Source organism: Vidua macroura, chromosome 3 (genome assembly GCF_024509145.1).
Source record: "Vidua macroura isolate BioBank_ID:100142 chromosome 3, ASM2450914v1, whole genome shotgun sequence".
Lineage (NCBI taxonomy): Eukaryota > Metazoa > Chordata > Aves > Passeriformes > Viduidae > Vidua > Vidua macroura.
This window is the reverse complement of record NC_071573.1, coordinates 11148468-11167450: the sequence shown is the minus strand read 5'-3', so window position 1 is coordinate 11167450 and position 18983 is coordinate 11148468. Positions and strand designations below refer to the sequence as shown.

The window sequence follows — 18983 nt, the reverse complement described above, 5'->3', positions numbered from 1 at the left end:
GTTTTTCACAGTAGTAGATGCAGGATTTTCCCCGCATCTTCTTGGAGGACCATGTAATAAATGAGGGAGTGTTTGCAGGGGCACCAGTGGGAGGGAATTATTCAGGTTTCCCTGTCAGCTGTATCATTTTTTATGTTAGGCTGTAGTGGGTAGGAGTTCAAATACACAGGTTGTGTTTGCTGCTCAAACAGTTGTTTATAGTGACCCTTAGGGAAGAAGCAGCAGAAGGAATATAAACATTGCATGGGCAACAGCAGCAAGCTGACAGGCAATGAGTTTTACCTTACTGGCTGGTTAAATAAGGCTCCTGTTTTGCAAGGGGAGGGAAAGAGAAAATCAGGTTGAGTATTTAAGGATTAGGGGGGGAAGGAAACTGGAAGACCCTCAAAAGGTCAAATAATTTGTCACATACATATTCATCTGTTAGCTCATAAATGTCAGTTCTTGGAAAAAGCCTTTCCAGCTTTTTCTTGGATCTGACTTTGCAGAATGTTTTGGGGCCTGCAGCTGGGCTGCAGAGCTAAACTCATCTTTTTCACGTTTTAGAACAGACCTCTGAATCAGGCATCTCTTGTAATTTTTGCTGCTTTCCTGGCCTTGAAAAAGGATCTGTGCTCCTGTGAGAGACATGTTGAAGGGTGGCTGGTGATCATGGAATCAGCTAGGAAAACATTTGATTACTTCAGTTACTTGGCTTGAAAGTTCAGCCTGAGGAAAGAACTTCTTCAGCTCCCCCTGTTAGTGTACATTTCTGCACAGCTGAGTCACTGAACACATGGGCTTGCTTTTAGGGATCTTCTCCCCCTCCTGTTAGCTTGGAGTGATTTTGTGATCTTTTAGAGAAACAACTGACCAACCCTTGCCCCCATCCCATTTTATTCTTTTGTTTTAAGAGTTTTGCAAGAACAATTTTTCAGACTGTCAGTGGTTGTCTGTAGCTGTGGGTAAGACTATTTTATAGACCAATCCATATGGTTTTGCAGTAGTTGCTTTTTCCTGGTCTCTTCAGAGCTGCTGCCAAGCATCCTTTCCCACCATTTTAACCACTGATCAGTGGATCTCAAGCTGTGGAGTGCTTCCAAGTGAAGTATGTCACAAAGAACCAAGACCTTCTATGTGGTCTAGATGCGTGGGAAATTCCAAGTCTGTATTTGTAATAGAAAGTATCTGTGGTCCTTCAGAGGAGAAAAAGGACAGGTGTCAGAATGGCTCTTCCTGCCAAAACTATACTAACCACATCATTTCATAGTGAATTCCTTTATATGAGCCTATTTGTAAGATACAGTGAAAAATTGATAATTCAGAGTCGATTTTCTGTATATTGATATTTACAATTCTGTGATTTTAGCTGTGACATTTGCTACTAACATGTTTGTCATTAAATAGATAAACAAATGAGTTTTGGTTAATTTGGTGATGCAGTGAGTTTCAATATTGGTAACAACAATGGTGGGAAAAATGCCCAAAGATGATCCTTAGTTTCAACTTAGTTAACCACTATCATGAATATATTAAAGTAATTGTAAGATCGATTTCGCTCCCTCCTGAGCGGTGTTCTGAGTAATGTGCACTCCCATTGCTTCTAAAACACTGATAAATGCAATCTGTTGGAATGTTTTTAAGACAATAGCTATTTAATGAATAGCTTGTGTGTACCGGAGAAAAGAATAAGCTTGATTGCTTACAATCTGACATTTGAAAAAGCATTTTTTTAGATCTCTTGTATTTGCATATCTAATTGCTATGTAATCAAAACTAAGTGAACTGTAGCTGCTTGAAACTAAAAAATGAAAGGCAATCATCTTTAAAGGGGGAGATATCCCACTCATACGCAAGCCTGTCTGAATATTAGAATTATATTCTTCTTGTGTTTAATTATAGGTGTCTGACTGAGCAGTAAATTTATGCCTGTGTATTAAAGGAGTGAATGTGACCCTGAAACATCAGCTTTCCTTTGTTGAAGCAAAGCATTCGCATTGAGAGAACTTAACAGTGTTGTGTATTTTGGTGATAAGGGATTGTGCCAGAGTAGCTGTTAATTACCTGCTTTGTTTGATATGGAAAGTAGTGGTTCCACACTTTTCTTCCCACCAGTGACAGTACTCAATTAAAACTTGTATTAAACAGTGATAATGCCCTCGTTTATCTGGTGGAGAAGGGGCGAGGTGAAGAAAATTAACAGGATATTTTCATCTCTTTGGAGACGACTTTGGTTTTTCATGAACCTAGTGACAGTAAAGACAAAGGAGTTTTGTCTTTTTTGGTGTAGTAGTGTATGGTGAGCTTTGGTTATTTTATTTATTTTTTAAATCTTTGTGCCTCTTGAATTCTGCTGTTTAACAACAGTGGCTATAGTAGAAGTGGAAAAAAAGAAACCTCAACTGCAGTGTCAGAGTTGCAAATTTGGAAGATGCTTGCTCTATCTTATTCCTTCTTGTTCCTCTGTGTGAAGCATCTGTTGCCATTGCTCATTATTTCAATGGTTTTTGAAAATCTATTGTATCGTGACATGGCATCTTACATATCTTGCATGGCAGAATTTTTTTTTTTTAATTCAAGTGTTTCAGTTTTTCTATTCCAAGTGTGTGAAGCATGTTTTCCTAATGCAGTCTGAGATGGACTTCCCTAAGTAGCAGCTATTTTTGGAATATCTGAACAGAAATAACAAGGAGGAGTAAAGCAGAGAAATTGACATAGAAGATTTGGTATCTTTGTTTATTTCACATACCAGTGCTGAAGAATATTCTAACAGTGAAAATAAAGAAAATATATCAATAGGCAGTAAGAAAGGATATAAAATTGTTATAGTAACCCTTAAGTACTTTTTATTTCATTTATCCAAAGAAATTAAGGAATGGGTTGGTTGCTTTCCTCTATAAAATTTGGAAGGTCTTTGTTCAGCAAGCTTGAACAGCTTTATTCTGGAGTGAAAGCTGAATGTTTGATGCTAAACTAATTTGGCCAAAAATGTGAAACAGTAAGTGAAAAGGAGTAATTACTGTAGCAGCTTTAGAGCGTGTACACGAAATTCTTTTGAGGAGCTCAGTGGCTATGGCAGTGCATGGTAATTTAAGTAGAACTTCAGAGCTTCAACTGTTAGGTGAATAGAGGTCACATGCAGAGTAAGAGTGGTTGCCTGCAGTAATTAGGCACAATTAATAAAAGTTTGCTCAGACGGCATATTGCACATACTGAATGGTTAGCAGTAATGACTGGTCTTAGAGATAACCATACACAAACAAACACAAAAATCATTACAGATAAAACAGTTTCTTAAAAGAATTTGTAAGGTGTGGAAACTTGAAAGATTTTCTTGTTTTGTTGAAAACCTAAACATAGTGTAAAGAGCAGAAAGCTAGATTTTATTTTGTAGTGGAACATTGTAATATCAAAGGATGCAGGCAAAGTGCTGTGGAAGATCAAGCTTAGGAAAAAAAAGTTGTAATTGTATGAATTGATTATGGTTTACAGAAAGAACACTGGAAAGCCCATCTTAGATCATACCTGGCATGTTTTTTAAGTAGTCTGCTTTTCTTTTAAAGTAAGTGTTCTTCTGGGTATATTAACTGATAAATTTAATTAAATTGTTGAATTTCATAACAAGTTGCTACATAATTATTGGTTATGTTTTCAGTAGGTAATTCATAAAGTCAATAAATGTAGATTAGTTCCTACCACCAAACAATTGCCCTTTCATGCCAAGTAAACAGTGATAAGCATTAAATGAGAACTTGATAAGGTGTTTTATGATCTGGCATTTTGACGTGCAGTTATCTCTGTTTCTTTAACAGTTTTTTCTGGTTTTCTTTTTTTCTGCACTGTAAAAAAAAAACCCATGGAATGTGAGTTTGACATGCATTCAGATTAGCAGACTTACTTCATGGCACAGCAGTTCTGCTGCAGACTGTTAGTGTAACTGTGTTAGCTCATCCATTTAGGATTAGGTTCTGCAGTGATTAGAGGGCTTCCTCTGCTCAAACATTGAATGCTCATTTCACTTTGTAGGTGAGCGCTGCAGCCCACACTGTCTAGCCACAGACAGTTTTTGTAATCCCAAAGCCACTCTGTTAAGGTTTCTTTAGACTATCATGCATTCAGTATAAATGCCCAGCCTCAAATAAAGTCAAATAGCGTGTTCTTCCAGAATGAATAGGCTTAAATGGACATACTGTACTTTTTGTTCCCCGTGAAGAAAATGCAAAAGGGCTGTCACATTTTTCTGCTTGAATTGTTTTGATTATGTTTCATTGACTTTGCTCACTTGAAAAAGATTTGTTGGCATTTTTTGAGTATTTTCTTTGTTGTGTAGTTCAGTTACAGTTTTGAGGAACTCTTTCTTGTATTCGCTTTTAGAGAAATTTATTCCCATGTGGTAAAATAATGTTGTAATATCCAATTTTGAATAGATAGTAATTTGCAATATTTTCACATAATCTCTACGTGCAGATATTGAAGAGGCGAAAATTTCTGTGTTGAAATTATATGCTGTTTTAAGATGTGGAAAAGAATGGAACTTCACAATTGCCTTTCCTGGACTATTTTTGATGAGCATGCTTTCCCTTTATGTTCTTTACTATTCTTGTAGGACTTGCAGTTCCTTTTGGCAGGAATTGCTGTGTCTGATTGTGCTCTAGAGTGAAGTTTCTACGTCTAAGACTGAATGGGAATTCTCTTTTCCAGTCTAAGATTTTGGGGAGTTTTTCCCATTTGAGAAATGCCAGCTACAACGCACAAATGTGGTAATTTTCTGCACTCACCCCATGGACAATTTTTCACAAATTTCATTAAAATGGACAAAAATGATTGTGTTAAGTTATGCACTTAGTCAAATAGGAAAAGTTTACTTTCTTGGTAACTCTGAAAAAAAAGTTTAACTTTTCTACCACTAAACTTTAGGACATGAAAAATCTAGAAGCTGAGAGCTTTCAGCTCTCCAAATAGTCATCCAGAAGAACACTGTTAAGCATTCTGTTGACAGGGTTTATGTACCACTGAGGAAAATTCAGACCCTCTATCTCCCCCTATAATCTGAGTTGATGGTACTTGTCATTTGAAATATATATACAACTGCTAAATGTGCTTTTTTCTTTCTGATGAAAACAGTCCTGCTGAAAGCATGTCGTAAAACTTGGTTTTTATTGCAGAGTACACAATGAATCATAATTTCCTGCAGGCTCAAATCCTGCCTATGTAGGATCAACAACTAAAAAACTGAAAATGTGAACGATACTTTATTTATGACTGGGACCTACAGAGTATGTCTCACATTTGTATTTGCAGGTTTTGGCTGCATAACAATGTACTTGGTGCATCTGGTATTTGAACTCTAGTGAGGTCACCCTGAGCACAACTACCTAAGATTTTTTTAAAGTACTCGGCAATGATATTGATGTTCTTTATCCCTTCTGTCCATTTTTTTTAGCCATTTGGGCAGTTGAGAATGAGGTTAAGGTGTAAAATTTCAAAATTTACTGTGAAAGAAAGTAAGGAGAATTTACCAGTTAGCCCTTGGTATATCTGTGCCTCAAAGCTAAGAATTTTCTTTAAATCAGATTTTGAGTGATAGAGATTTCTCTTAGAGAAAATGTGAAGAATCCATCTAGAAACAAACTTTAATTCCCTGTATTAGCAGAGTCAAGTTATGATGACCTTGGATACACTCTAAACCAATTTTTAATGATTACTGTCAGAGCAGTTCTTTTTCTCTTGAAAAGTAATGGCCTATGATATATTGAAGGCCAGATTAAATCATCCTGACTATTCCTTCTGGTTGAAGTCTGTAAAACTGGGAAAAAATTACTAGGAGTTAAGCTTAAGTATAAAAAGAGGCATAATGCGTAAGATGTATAGAATAAAATTTCAGTGCAGTATAATGTACTAATTTATCAAAATCTTACACAGATCACAAAGATTTTTGTTATACCTATACATATGTGTATACAGTGTGTTTGTGTGTGTGTGTCTATGCTGCTGAAGTAGATAGCAATTCTGTAATCAAGTTGCATTTTATGTGTTTGGGTTTTTTTCCCCTGTATCTGGTTTTGTGCATCATGGACTTCGTGCATTCCTATATACTAAAATGAAAACAGCTTGTTGGTAAAGATCAAGCTAAAATTTTGGTACTGCAGTATGGTTTGTTTACATCTAATCTCAGAGAACTAAAATATTAATCCTGTAGAATTTTTTTTTTTCCTTGGTGCATTAAATGCTATTACTTTGATCATACTGTGTGACATGTGTGTAATAGCCAGTTGCCATTAATCCTGAGTAGTATTCAGCAACAACTTTTAATGATTAGAGTAGTGGTCTTTTGTTGTGTGTCTTGTTACTGGCCTTAAATTAGAAAAACTAAAAAACTAAACTTACTTGAAACAGTCAGGGTTTTTTGGAGATTTTTTTGCTTGTTTCAAAAAAATAAGTAAAGTATGCTCACCTGTGTGACCAATTAGAGACTCTGCAAGGCACTTATTTAAAAGGAAGTGAGGCAACACAGCCAACAGGAAATGCAGCAAATTTGAAATGAACAGAATTAGGCCTGAGAGATCAGGAGGAAACTGAGAAAAGGTGTTAAGTCTCCATAAAATTGTGACAATGGTTGCAAAAGGGTTTCTTTCCTAATGCTTATTTATCTATGATTTTTGCAAGTACGTTTTCTAAGATGATAAACAGTTTCTTGCTTTCTATAACTGAGATTTTTCATATGTATTAAACTAGATATTTGAATTCTAGTCTGTTCGCTCAGCTCTTCATACCAGCATTTACAGTGGTCAATAGTGTTAAGAGCCACATAATTACTTGGAGGATGGGGTGAACATTAGGGCATACAGAACTTGCAGAGTGCATGGAATTCAGTGTCCTGGGACTGCGTGTGGTTGGTGACATACCACCAAAAAAACCCCAAGCTTATTCCCATATGTAAGGGAAACATTTGAAATGTACAAAGTGAAAAGCTCAGTGTGGAGCTTTGTACTAGTGTTTTCTGTACCTGGAGTTTCAGATGTTGTGTACTTTTTCAGAGGTAATTTAGCTGCTCTTTGGACTCTTGGTAAACATATACAGTGCAAACTTTCTCTTTTGGTGTAATTATTTTCTTATTTCTTTCTTTAGCCTTTTCTTATATAGGTGTATTAGAAAAACCGTTGCATGCCTGTGTTTTTGAATATTTGTGGCATTTTTGTGTACTGTTGCATCGTCAGATTTAAGAGATTATTTGTTGCTATCTTCAAAGTAATGAAGTAACATTGCCTAAAATGGGGCAATGTTTTAAAACTCCAGTAGGTATGTTATCCTGCATGTTGTATCATGTTAGAGCAAGGTATTAAAAGAGTTTATATGTTTAACTGCCCAAATAAAAACATCCCATCTTGCTTTTTTTTTATGTTCTTTCGTTATCCATTGATTTGTCTGTGTATTTCATGCTGTTGGTCTCATTTAACTTTCTAATAGATGATGAGCTGTGCCTACTTTTCGCTTTGCATACACTGCAACTGCAGTGTACACCTTCCTTGCCTTGTGATGCTTGAGTGTTGGTGTGCTAAATAGTTGTATGTTATGTACTAAGTCAGTCAGTAAAGTTTTAGTGCAGATGGTTTCCACCTTTTTGTCCCCATGACAAGAATGTCACATCCTACAAAAGTGGAATAAATCATATTAACTCTGCCTGCAGGGTGAGGGTTGGGGGCAGAACAGGGAGGGTATGGAGGTTATACTGTGTATGCTTAGCTGAGCATGACTTGCATTGGAAACTTTGGTTTTACTTTTGTTGAGTATTAGAGTAGCTTGTTGAATAATTAAAATGTGCTTCACTAGCAGAGGGAAAAAATCTATGAACAACTTTCACTGATGATTTTTCTGACTTAGGCAAGCAGTTTTTTGTGAAGGTGTCTTTCCCTGTGAGACCATATGGTTTTGCAAGAAGTTTGAGTATACAGTTTAAGCATTGTTTGTAAATTACAGCAGAAGATTAATTTCTTTCAAATTCCTGTGGAGAATAGCATTGAAACTGATTGTTGAGGTAATTTGATTTTTGCTTTATTTTACTTGATTACTTAGATTTTTTTTTCCCCAGTCAGGCACTTCTGTTCCATAACATTTAAATAGGATTTAATACTTTGTATAAATTACTTGCATAGGCAGAAGAGGTATAAATAGTTGCAAATGTACTATATGTTGCATAGTAAAAAGGGTATTAAAAATATAATTTAAAAAAATAATATGTTTGTATCTTTCATATGTTTGGAAATCTTAAAGTGAATTCTACACTATATCAATACACTTTTCCTAAGAAGGTGATATAGTGGATATTGAAGTAACCACAGATATCCTTAAATTAGAATTTAATTTGAACTGTATTTACTTAAATTTGTGTCAAATTATGCAGGATTGAAGAGGCTCACACACTCTTAAGCAGAGTAATGCCTGAGCTCTAATCATATTAGTAGTCCTCAGAGGACAAAATCTCTCTATTGCAAATTATTGAAGGTTTTCTGTGAATGGTATGGCACTATGTTTGGATTGATCTGATGGTCAGTTCCCATTAAAGGCCTTAGGACATCTGTTCCCACTGCTTCATGTGCATCCTTGGGCATCAGTTGAGTTTGTGAGTTTCCTAAATTGGCCCCTGCACAATTGTCTGAGCAGCAGGGGCAGCTCAGTGGAAGTAGCAGAGTCATGGCTGCTATTTTCAGTGACAGCTGGTTATTAAGTAGACTCAACCTGCAAAGTTAAACTTCACCTTCACATTCCATGATATGAGATACATGAGTGTCTGCATTAAAATATTTTCACTTTTAACTTCTAGCTTGCTATGTCACCTTATATTTCACCCAGAAAAATAAGTACTTTTTGATGAAAATAATTCTTGTTCAACAGAAAGGAGAAAAAAATTCTATAATTTTGTGATTTTTTTTTTCTTCATAGCTTTGAAACAGTTTTTGTGTGATCTTGAAATCTGATTCTTTATAGACCTCTCTAAGTAATTTCTAAACGAAACATCATTTTCTTAATTGTTCATGAAAGACTTTTTCCCAATATTTTGAAGAAACATGAAATTTGTTACTTTTTTCCTGGTTTTATTTAGTTCCATTCTCTTGTTATAATTCGTATATGGGGAGAAAAGAAACCCCTACCAAACATGCCCACTCCACCTACCAAAAAACCACAAAAGCAAAATATACCAAAAAAAAAAATGCCAAACACAAACCAACTGTCCCAAACCCCACAAACCAAAATAACCCCTTTTGAATTATGCCACTGGAGCATTTAGTTAAGTGCCAGTATTGTTTGAATTGGTGCCTTTGGCGTGTTGCAGCTGGAGAAGTAACATTATTATTGTTGATAATAGAGAACTGAGTTGAGTAACAGACCTGTGGTAAAGATGCTCAGGTCTTTGGCCTATCTAATCTTGGTTTAGCATTTCAGGAAGATCATGCTTTTTGTATGTAATGAAGACCTTCAGCCACTTCACTGATTTGGCTTAAAATATTGACTACAACCCTGTACTGGTTGAGTATTGTTTTTCAGTGATATATAATTTATGAGAATTTGTTGTCTTAAATAGTTTCGAAGGATGTACTTTTTAGGTATATTTTCCTTATTTTTAGGAATCGTGCTTTTGTTTTTCTTGATGGCTGCATGTTTTGCATAAGCAGCATTTTAAATTTCCCTTAAAAACAAAAAAATTAGACTTTCCTTTTTCATATATGGCAATTACATAGTTGAAGTGTGGGTGGAAGGAATAGGAAGGGGCTTTGAACAACTTTTTTGAATGGAAATACGTGGTGCCATCCCATCTCAGTTAATACTAATGAGCTGTTCTACTTTCCCCAGCAGTGATGGGCGTTAGTTAAAATAAACTATACTCTTTGCTCCTTTGCATCTAGCATAAATTTTAATTTTATTTTACTAGTGCTATAAGATGAACTATGCTAATTCTTAGAAAATACATTGCAGCAGCTTTTCTGTTCTGATAACTGCATCACTACAGCATACACAGGAAATGTCTCACAGGCTATATTAGTATTGGAAGAGAAAGTCATGTTTGTCTCCCTTTTATAGCTAGCCAGTTCATGGATTTTTCACTCTTTTCCATTTGCAGAGAACTTCTAACAGTTTTTTTTTTTTTTTACTTACTTTCTTATTTTGAACCATAAAGAGTCCCTGAAAAGGACTTGAGTTTTCTCCATTTGTCTTTTATCTTAAAATTTTAAACTACAACCTCAGTCAAATTTCTGGGTTTTTTATTCTGTTTTTTTTTCCTTTAGCATGCACAGTGTTAAAACATAAATTTGTGTTCAAATCACAAATAGTGGTGCTTAACTCTGGAAAAGGATTTTGTGTTATTCATCACCAAAATGGAGGAGAACTTGAAGAAGTAGGGGTGATGGAAAAAACAAAAGTTTGTTCCTTTTTCTGTGACTTAGCTTCTGTTGATTTTTGCACTGTTTTTCCTTTACTAGGTTGTCTTATATTATGGCTTCTTGAAATTTCAGTCTCAAGTGTAAACAAGAAGGAATAATTTATGTCCATCATAGGGTAAAAAAAAAGCCCTAATTCCAACTCTTCATGCATCTCAAACATCTTAAAGAAGCAAAATAGGGCACACGCCCAATTTTTTTTTGCTTTTCAGGTCTCCTTTAAGAGCAGAGACAGCCATGATGCACCAATTTTGGAGGTAGAGGCAAGTAAATGTTTTACTTCTTGTAAACATTCCAGTGAGTTTTTGCAAATTACCTATTATTTGAGGAGACACTGGTTGAAAAAGACCCTCAGCCTCTCCCCCTTTCCTAAATTTGCTTTGTATGATTTGATGTGAGGAAGACTATTATTTAAGCTTTTATTGACTATAGACAGGTTTCACATCAGTTACACACTGTTGCAATACCCAGTTGGTGTAAAAATATGTAGCTCTAATCTTAGAAAAGTTTTTGTGATAAAAATAGTTGAAGTTTTGTCTTTTGAACTGATCTACAAAATGAAAATTTGTTGGGTGCGTCATAAGTGATTTTTTTCTTAGGAAAATAAAAGAAGTGTTGATTGTTTCTTGCCCTCAGCTGCTGGTGTTCAAATCAGCTCTTTGGCGTTCTCACTTTGGACAGTTGAGCAACCTCTTGTGTACTGGTACAAAACATGTGACTATTTCTGTGCTAGGGACATTCCTGAAAGCTCACTTTGAGTTTCTCCTGATGGCATCACATCATCTTGAAGGCTGTATTAGAGGGACAGGAAAGAACTATCCATCTGTTTTGCTGATTTCTTTTGGACCTTCCTATTCCTTACTTGAATAAAACCAGACAGTTTGCATTGTTGCATAAAAATACAGGATTACACGTTTGGCAAAGTTTTGCTAAACTTCTGTTTTGGGAGGTGGGAACTAATGTTCTAGTCCATGTTAGAGGGTTACAGTGGGAACAGCAAAGAAGCTAGATTTTGGTCAACTAATGTGAGAGAATAGTTCAGTGGGCACAAAAAAAAAATGCTAGTTAATAAGCTGTATTGATCCAAATTAATACCTGTGCCAGTTTGAGAAGGGAGAGGATTTGAAAAAGGAGGTGGGAGGTCAGGACCTGTCAGTTGGCAGTAGATCCCTGTCATCTCTTGGAAATGCATTTTGAAAAAAGCTGTAATGCTTGTGCGTTTCTGAAGAAGAGGAAACGTTTATATTGAAGAAATTGACCTTTCTTCTACCTGTCTCTCGAGGATGTGAGCAAAGTGTGTAATTATTTTCGTCTTCAATTCATGTACAATGCTGCCTTATTTTCTGAGGTGGATGAAACCATTGTGAAATGTACGAAAAGCTTCCACATAATGACCTTTTCTACCCAGTCTTACCTTCTTCAACTTTTGTAATTCAGAAGTATATTAGGTTAAACTGTAAAACTTTCATTTGATTTTTTGTGGGGGCAGATAAGCATGCAATCTAAAAATGTATATAATGGGTATTTTAATGAAAAAAGCTTGTAACTTGTCTTTTGAAGAGCAGAAGCAGAGTTTTTTAAATAACTTTTTGTGTGTTTCTGATAGTGTAGTGGAATTTGTTTAAAAGTTGCTCTTTTTAAAATAGTGACTTGGGTAGCACATCAGTGATTTACTTTGCTTCTGTAACTTCATGCTGTAATGACATTCTGTTTGCCTCTTTCAATCTGTCCTGTTTTTATTATTATAAATAATAATATTTCTCTCTGCATTAATATCTTTGGTAGCAAAGGGAAATGGTTAGCTGAGGAAATGTGTTGAAAAAACCAGAACCTGAAATTTTTCATAGTAAGCCTAAATTTTGCTTATTACTTGACTTGCAGTGGAGCTGTGATAATTTGGTTAGTTATAGATATTAGTTGGCACACTCAGTTTTACTCAAAATGATACAAGTAAAGATGTCAGCAAATTCATTATTTAATGAGTTTTTTAGAAAATTATATTCCTTTGGTGAATGTTTTTGTACGTTTTCCCAGAATTTGTGGGATTCAAAAAGTTCTTGTGAAACTAGGTGTCTTTTTGGAAGGATGATGAGGTGTCCTAAACAGAAGTTGTAGGATTGCTAATTGAATGGGATCTTGAAGGATGCACATCTAGACATTCTCTTCTGAAACCACTATAGATGTAACTGCTGTGATATTTGACTATGAATCAAAATTATGACTAGCTAATACTTTCTTCTGTGCTTATGTAATGAGCAAGAATTTTATTAAACACTGTTTTCCAATTTAAAAAGTGGACATAATTTTTCATAATTACTTCTTTACATAAATTATTTATTTCATTAATTTCACAAGGTTTTTATTTTAAATGTGTTGCACAGATGCTATATATAGAGCTGATGCTAGTGTACAGTATTTTAAATGAACTAAAAAAAATTGTGGTTTTCAGCTCATTAAGTGTAGAAAGTGAATAAAAACTTCCAAACACAGATCTTAAGGACAGATTCATTGAAGGACCAGGGAACTCTCTGTGAAAACCTTCAGAGAGAGTATGAGGAGTTAAAATGTTAAAGTCATATAGCTATGTGATGGGTTTTTTTGGCTGGCTTTTTTTTTTTTTTTTTGTGGTGTTTGTTGGAAGGATTAATTTAATTTTTGTTTGCTTTGGGTTGTGTTGGGCTTTTTTGTTTGGTTGTTTTTTTTAAATCACTGGATTGATGCTATCTGAGCGGTGAAGGGTGATCCTGAACATCTATCATTTCTGTGCTATAGGGAAGATCTTCCTAATGTATCAGTGGTATTCTCAAAAGCCATTTAATATCAGTGCCAAGCTGGCACTCAGCTATACAGTCTTTAACTGGCATGACTATTACTGTTTTAATCCAGCATTGGGAACATGTGGCATGTGCTGGAATACTCCTCATTCTGTAGTCATCCTAATCAATAGAGTAGTTGCATGAAATTGGTCGTAAAGAAGGTTTGGAATGGTCACACTTTTGAATTACCTAGGTGGTAGCTTGGTTGTGTCAAATCCCCTGTAATTGTAGCAAGGATTTGAAGCAACTGCTGCAGTAAATCTGTAATTACAGACTGTGTGCAAGGTTTTGGTCTTAAATAAAGGGAAAACTTGTGTGTTGGGATTATTTGAGGCAGGAGTTGTGAATTCTTTAAAGGACGCAGCTTTAGTTTGTTAGCCAATGTTTGTTGTCAGTTCTGTACTCAATTTCAAATTTGTTTTTTCTGTATTCTTTGTAACAAAATTACATTTATTTTTAAAATATGTTCATTTACTTAATTTGCATTAATATCTCCTGTGAAACTACACATTTTTAAGAAGATTCCGAACCTTTATGTCTAAGTGAACTTGATTTAAATCACTATGCTGTGAACGACAAGGTTTTTTTTCTTTGACACACCCTTGTTAAATACCTGGGACGTAGTGTGCTAGTTTCTCGGGTAAGCAGCTGAGATGTAGCATTTGAAGTGGAAGGAAGCTGATTGCTCTGCAGGCCTAACTCAGAGTGGAAACTGAATTTTCAGAATACTTAACTTTTAATAGTAACTTATGTATTGCGGTAAGATGACATTTGGTGTATGTGGCACTTCTAAATGCCAGCATGTCCCCTGGGCAGTCAGAGCAAGGGGCTCCCCACCCCCAGGACCTTTTGGGAGGGGCTGGGCTGCTGTGTGTCCTGCCAGAGGTGTGACTGACAGCTGGCAGCTTCCTGCAGAGGGAGATCTGCCTGTGCCCTCCTCTGGGCTCAGCCTGCTGCTTGTGGAATGTGTCACTGAGCCAGTTCAGCTTGCTAAACAGGCAAAACCTAATCTGACAGCAGTGGTTTGTGCTGTGTTAACTGGCTCTGGAAGGCCCCAGCAAGAGCTGCTGCTGGTACAAAGAAGAGGGAAGGAGAAAAGAATGGAGCCACTTCTCTTGTGAGAGTGAGCAGTTACCCTGCAGCTGTGTTAAACTGAAGCCTGTAGAGGAAACCCTTCTATACAAGAAAATTCAGAATAGTTCTGTCTTGGGATTCAGGACAGTTTCTTTCTCTGAAGTGACAATGCAAGATTACTATTTTAATTATAAGCACAGACGTTGTGTCTAAAGTTGTCAATATTCACTGAAGCAACCACTTATGGAAAAGTTTGGTTTATGTTTAGCATTCTGCTTTCTTGTTGGCATAAGAGGCACTTTTAATCCAAATGTACAGGGTAGCATTTAGCTGCCTGGGCACTTGAGTCTTCTTGCTATCTTGACACACCTAGAGGAAGCAGGAGTATGCATCTTTGAGGAAATCTCCAATGAAGATTCATCCTAAGAAATTAAACAAGAAAGGCAAAATAAGAAAAATACGAGGTATTATCATATAAGTACTTGATACATTTTTTGCTAAGGTCAGGATTGCACAAAGCACTTCAGTTTATGTATGAGAGCTGTTGTAACATTGATTGCATCCCTCCCTGTTGCCCTGCTTTTTCCAGTCTGACTCTGCCTGCTCTTGTCAGAACTTGGTTATTCTTTAGTTACATATCCAAATCACAAAGAACCATTCTCAAGAATTGCAAGATACAGATTTTGAGCTAAAACTCTGACATTGCAACCATGTCAGCCTAGTCCTAGCAATCAAAACAGCTTTGCTTTCCTGCACATGGCCTCTTTCCTGCATTTGGATGCCTTCTTAGTAAAGTAAGAAGTACTTAGCCCACAAGTAAAGTTCTATTGGCAAAGTCTTACAGGTTAAAGTTATATACTCTCTCCTTTCCCTTCCCCAACCTGTCCCTGAACCATTCTGAAAAAATCAGTGATGTTGAGTGTTTGTTTCAGCTCTTTTAATTTTTTCCTTTTTTTTTTTTCTTATTTCTCTGAGCTGTTAAACAGTTTCTTTATGGCTAGAGAAGTTATTTGAGATCCTTGAAGTTACTAAACTACTACCTAGGTATGTTTGGTTTGAGTCATGAGTCTCTTTTTTAATTGCTTTGACAAACAGTAATAACCTAGAGATCACAATGTCTTAAAATAAAGCTAACAACGTATTATTGTAACAATAATTTTATTTATATTACAAGTCTCATTTGAGTTTATAGAAACAGTAGTAACTCCATGTTCTTAAAGTGAGGTCACATTTTTGCACATACAAAAAGTAAAAAATATAAACTTGTTCCTTTTTTACTTCATTTTTTGGGGGAGGTGAGGAAATAGGGAAGAATTTTTAGTTTTATTTTCTTAAATTTGGCTTTTATGCATAGTTGTATGCTACATCATTATATTGTGGGCTAAGAGGTGGTGCTTTTTAATTTTCTTGGCACACTGAGGTTATGTTAAGGTGTTCAGTGTAATTTTATGTTAAAACTATCCTGTAGTAACATCTTTGTATATTGCATGCAAAGCTTTGGAGTTAGTTTCATTTTCCTTACTAAGTGCTAAGCAGTCTCAGAAATGATGTTAATGTTAGTATGGTGTATTATTGTAAATGTTAGCAGCCTGGGAAAATGGGGAAGAAAAATTCTCTCTTTAAAAAGTTTACAGTTATATTGTAACAAAAAAAGCAAAGGGTTGGCAGGAATATATATTGCAATTTTACAAAGTTGTCTTCAATATACTCCCTTAAGACCTTCACTAAGATTTACGCAGAGGAACCCCATTGATGTATCTTGCATTTTTTATCCACATGAGAGGCATGTACAACCTCTCCTCAAGGAAATGCTAATAGCAGAATGGTCAGATTTTCAGGCAAAGGCTGAGCCACGGGACTCTGGAAGCAATAGGCAAATGGAGAGGAAGGAAGTAGAAGTGTGGATGTGTTGGCACTAAAATGAAAGGTATCAGCAACTGCTTATTCCAGCACTTCCAAAAGGTCACTTAGCTGTTACGTTTTTTCTCCTCTTGATATTTCTTTTCCCTCCTTTTCTTTAAGAGGTCTATAAATTCAGTTTGGAAAGAAAACCCAGTCACTTATTCCTATTTTTTTAAAAAATCTGAAATTTCACAAATTTATGTATGGATTACTGTAGTTATGTCCACTTCATAGGCTTTTAACGTAAATATGTGAAAGTTTCTGGAATTTGTGTTTAGATTAAGCAGGAATAGCACCTGAAGAGAAGTGTGAGTTTGATACTTCTTGACCCTTTCAGTTTGTTCAACATCACATATATGTGGAGCTGTCATAAAAGAGCAGGAGCCCAGAGGTTTGAGGATGGGTTTAGCTGAGAAAGAGATCAATTTAACACTGAATTCAAATTATTGGTGAGGGGAATGTTAATATATTGGCCAGGTTTGCTGTGCAAAGCAGCAATCAAGTCAAAACAAGACAGAGGAAATAAAACATGGAATGGAGAAATAAGAATGGCTGAAATGCAGTAAAGACAGCTGCCACAGTTATGTGTAGCAGTTACTGTTGATGTAAGTTACAAGATAGTGCTTCAAAAGAGGAAAGAAAATGTTCCAGAACATGTACAATTACACTACTAGTCTAGGTGCTAATCATACCATCCATTGAACACAATAGTATAATTTGTTTAATGTTTTTTTACTTGGTGAAGTGCTAGTGTCTAATGAAACATAGAGTGCAGTTTTCCGAATACAGCATGCTGTAAATGGCGTTCCAGATTGGAGTCAAGAACAGTGGGTTGGGGTTTTAGTTTCTTGGGTTTTTTTGTTGTTGTTTTTTTTTTTTTTTTCCTTGCTTGGTTTTGTCTTAACCATTAAAAAAAAAGATTCTCAGAGAAATACCTGGGAATGGTATAGTATGTAAACTAAAAGACTGAGAAACCAATGAGCAGACAGTTTTTTCCTGTAAATACAGTTGAGGAATAGTGATAGCATTTTACTGTAAACAATACAGTAAGCCAAAATATGAAATCACTGCTCAGATGTTTTCCTAAATTCCCAGATCATTAAATCAGAGGTGCCTGTGATGCTTTCTACCATTTGTGTTCATTGCACAGATTAAAGTAAAAGTTTCATATTAATTGAAAAATGAAATACGAGAATGATCACCTTGAAGCTATAAATAAGGGTATACCTCAGTATGCTATTCATTTGTTTTACTTCATCATTCACAACTGCAAAAAGCTTCCAGTCCTAAGTGACACAAGAATCTAACTCCTGATGAAGTCCTTTATGGTTGGGCTGGGGATGCCTCCATTTGTTTTAATTTTTTTTTTCTCCCCTCACCTTCTGGGCAATGATTTGCAGGACGGTAACGTGGGAAGCACCTCACTCTGTGTTTCTGTGGCCCAGTATTAGGGCACTCCTGGAACACCATCTGGTGATGTTGGTGACTTTTTACTTGAGGCAGTACTAGGATCTTGATGCTCAGGTCCTGGACACGTACAAACCACTGGATAGTTAACACTGCATTTTCTTAGAGTTGCAACTTCTTTCTTCAAGCAAATTTCTTGAAGTTGCCATGCCTTGAGTTAGTTTTGGAGTGCATATTAGGTCTTTTTGGATGTCAGCACTTTCAGATCTCCTAGTATGAGAATCCCAGATGGAATATGGTCATCAGATTTCAGTTTAATTAAGACTATTTTGCCTGTCAGCATGAACTTTAGCAGAGTGTTAGTTGCCCTGGTAAGTTTTTGGGTGGAATAGAGGTGTTAGCAAGGCTAGTACCTTGGTGTCCTAGTCTTCTTCCTGGGTAGAAGGAAATAAAATGTTAAATTAAAACATAATACTGGAATACTACCTAAATAAAAACTCAGATATACAAAAGAATCTTAATGTACTTAAAAGAGTAAATTCAACAGTACTATATATAGTCACTATGATATTAGTGACATGTTGGTTCTGCTTTAAGAAATACTTTTTCATGTTCGTAAAAACTGATCCATTGTAGATTTGTTTTCTCTTACATACATATATATATATAATTTTAATATCCCATTAAGTGTTTTTAAAATAAAAATTGTAAAGTGTTTGAAGTAAATTGAGTAAGTTACTATGCATACTATGTATGCATGGTACATAGGTGCTGCTTGATAATAATGTATATAAAAGAACATATACTTCTGTCATACTTTCTCCATCTAAAGCTGAATAGTGGAATCAGCTTTATAGTGATTAATAATGCTCATAAACTCAGAGGCCAATATGCAGAAATGATTTTAGAACAGTTGCAGATTATTTTGAAGTTAATTTCATTAGTAACTGATGTTGAATGGACTTGAGTCATGAGTTGAAATACACTTTCTGCCTGTATTTCCTGATTAGAGAATGCTCTGAGGAATGTGTCCACTTTCACAGATTACATTTTGTTGGTCAAAGCCTGCACTGAAAAATGTCTTTTTTACCTTGCAATTCAGAATACAGAGGTACTTCAGAGTTAGCTTCCCTAAAGCTAACTCTGAACCAAGAAGACTTGCATTCAGGATTTACAGGTATTTCATTTTCTTTCAAGGGAATTTGATGTTTGTTTAGTGAGTGGTCAGTGTGTAAAAAGAATCCCAATATTGTGAAATTCCTTTTTCTGTAGGGGAATAAAACCATACTTGGATATCAGTGTAACTGTATCTGTATAAAGTTTACTATGCCAGGAATAAAGTGTTGAAACTCTTAGCTGTAGTACAAAG

At 35.7% G+C, this 18983-nt stretch overlaps 1 protein-coding gene across 9 annotated transcripts in view; it reads left to right on the top strand.

Annotated features, from left to right (window-relative positions):
* The window catches only part of QKI (QKI, KH domain containing RNA binding), a 149560-nt gene that overhangs the window by 72763 nt on the left and 57814 nt on the right, over positions 1-18983 (top strand). For 4 of the 9 annotated variants that reach the window (XM_053972325.1, XM_053972326.1, XM_053972324.1 and 1 more), the window contains exon 4: positions 10628-10678. The exons of the other annotated variants lie outside the window; for them this stretch is intronic. In XM_053972325.1, coding sequence (XP_053828300.1) covers positions 10628-10678 — 51 coding nt within the window. The remainder of the gene's footprint in view (positions 1-10627; positions 10679-18983) is intronic. 9 annotated transcript variants of the gene reach the window in all.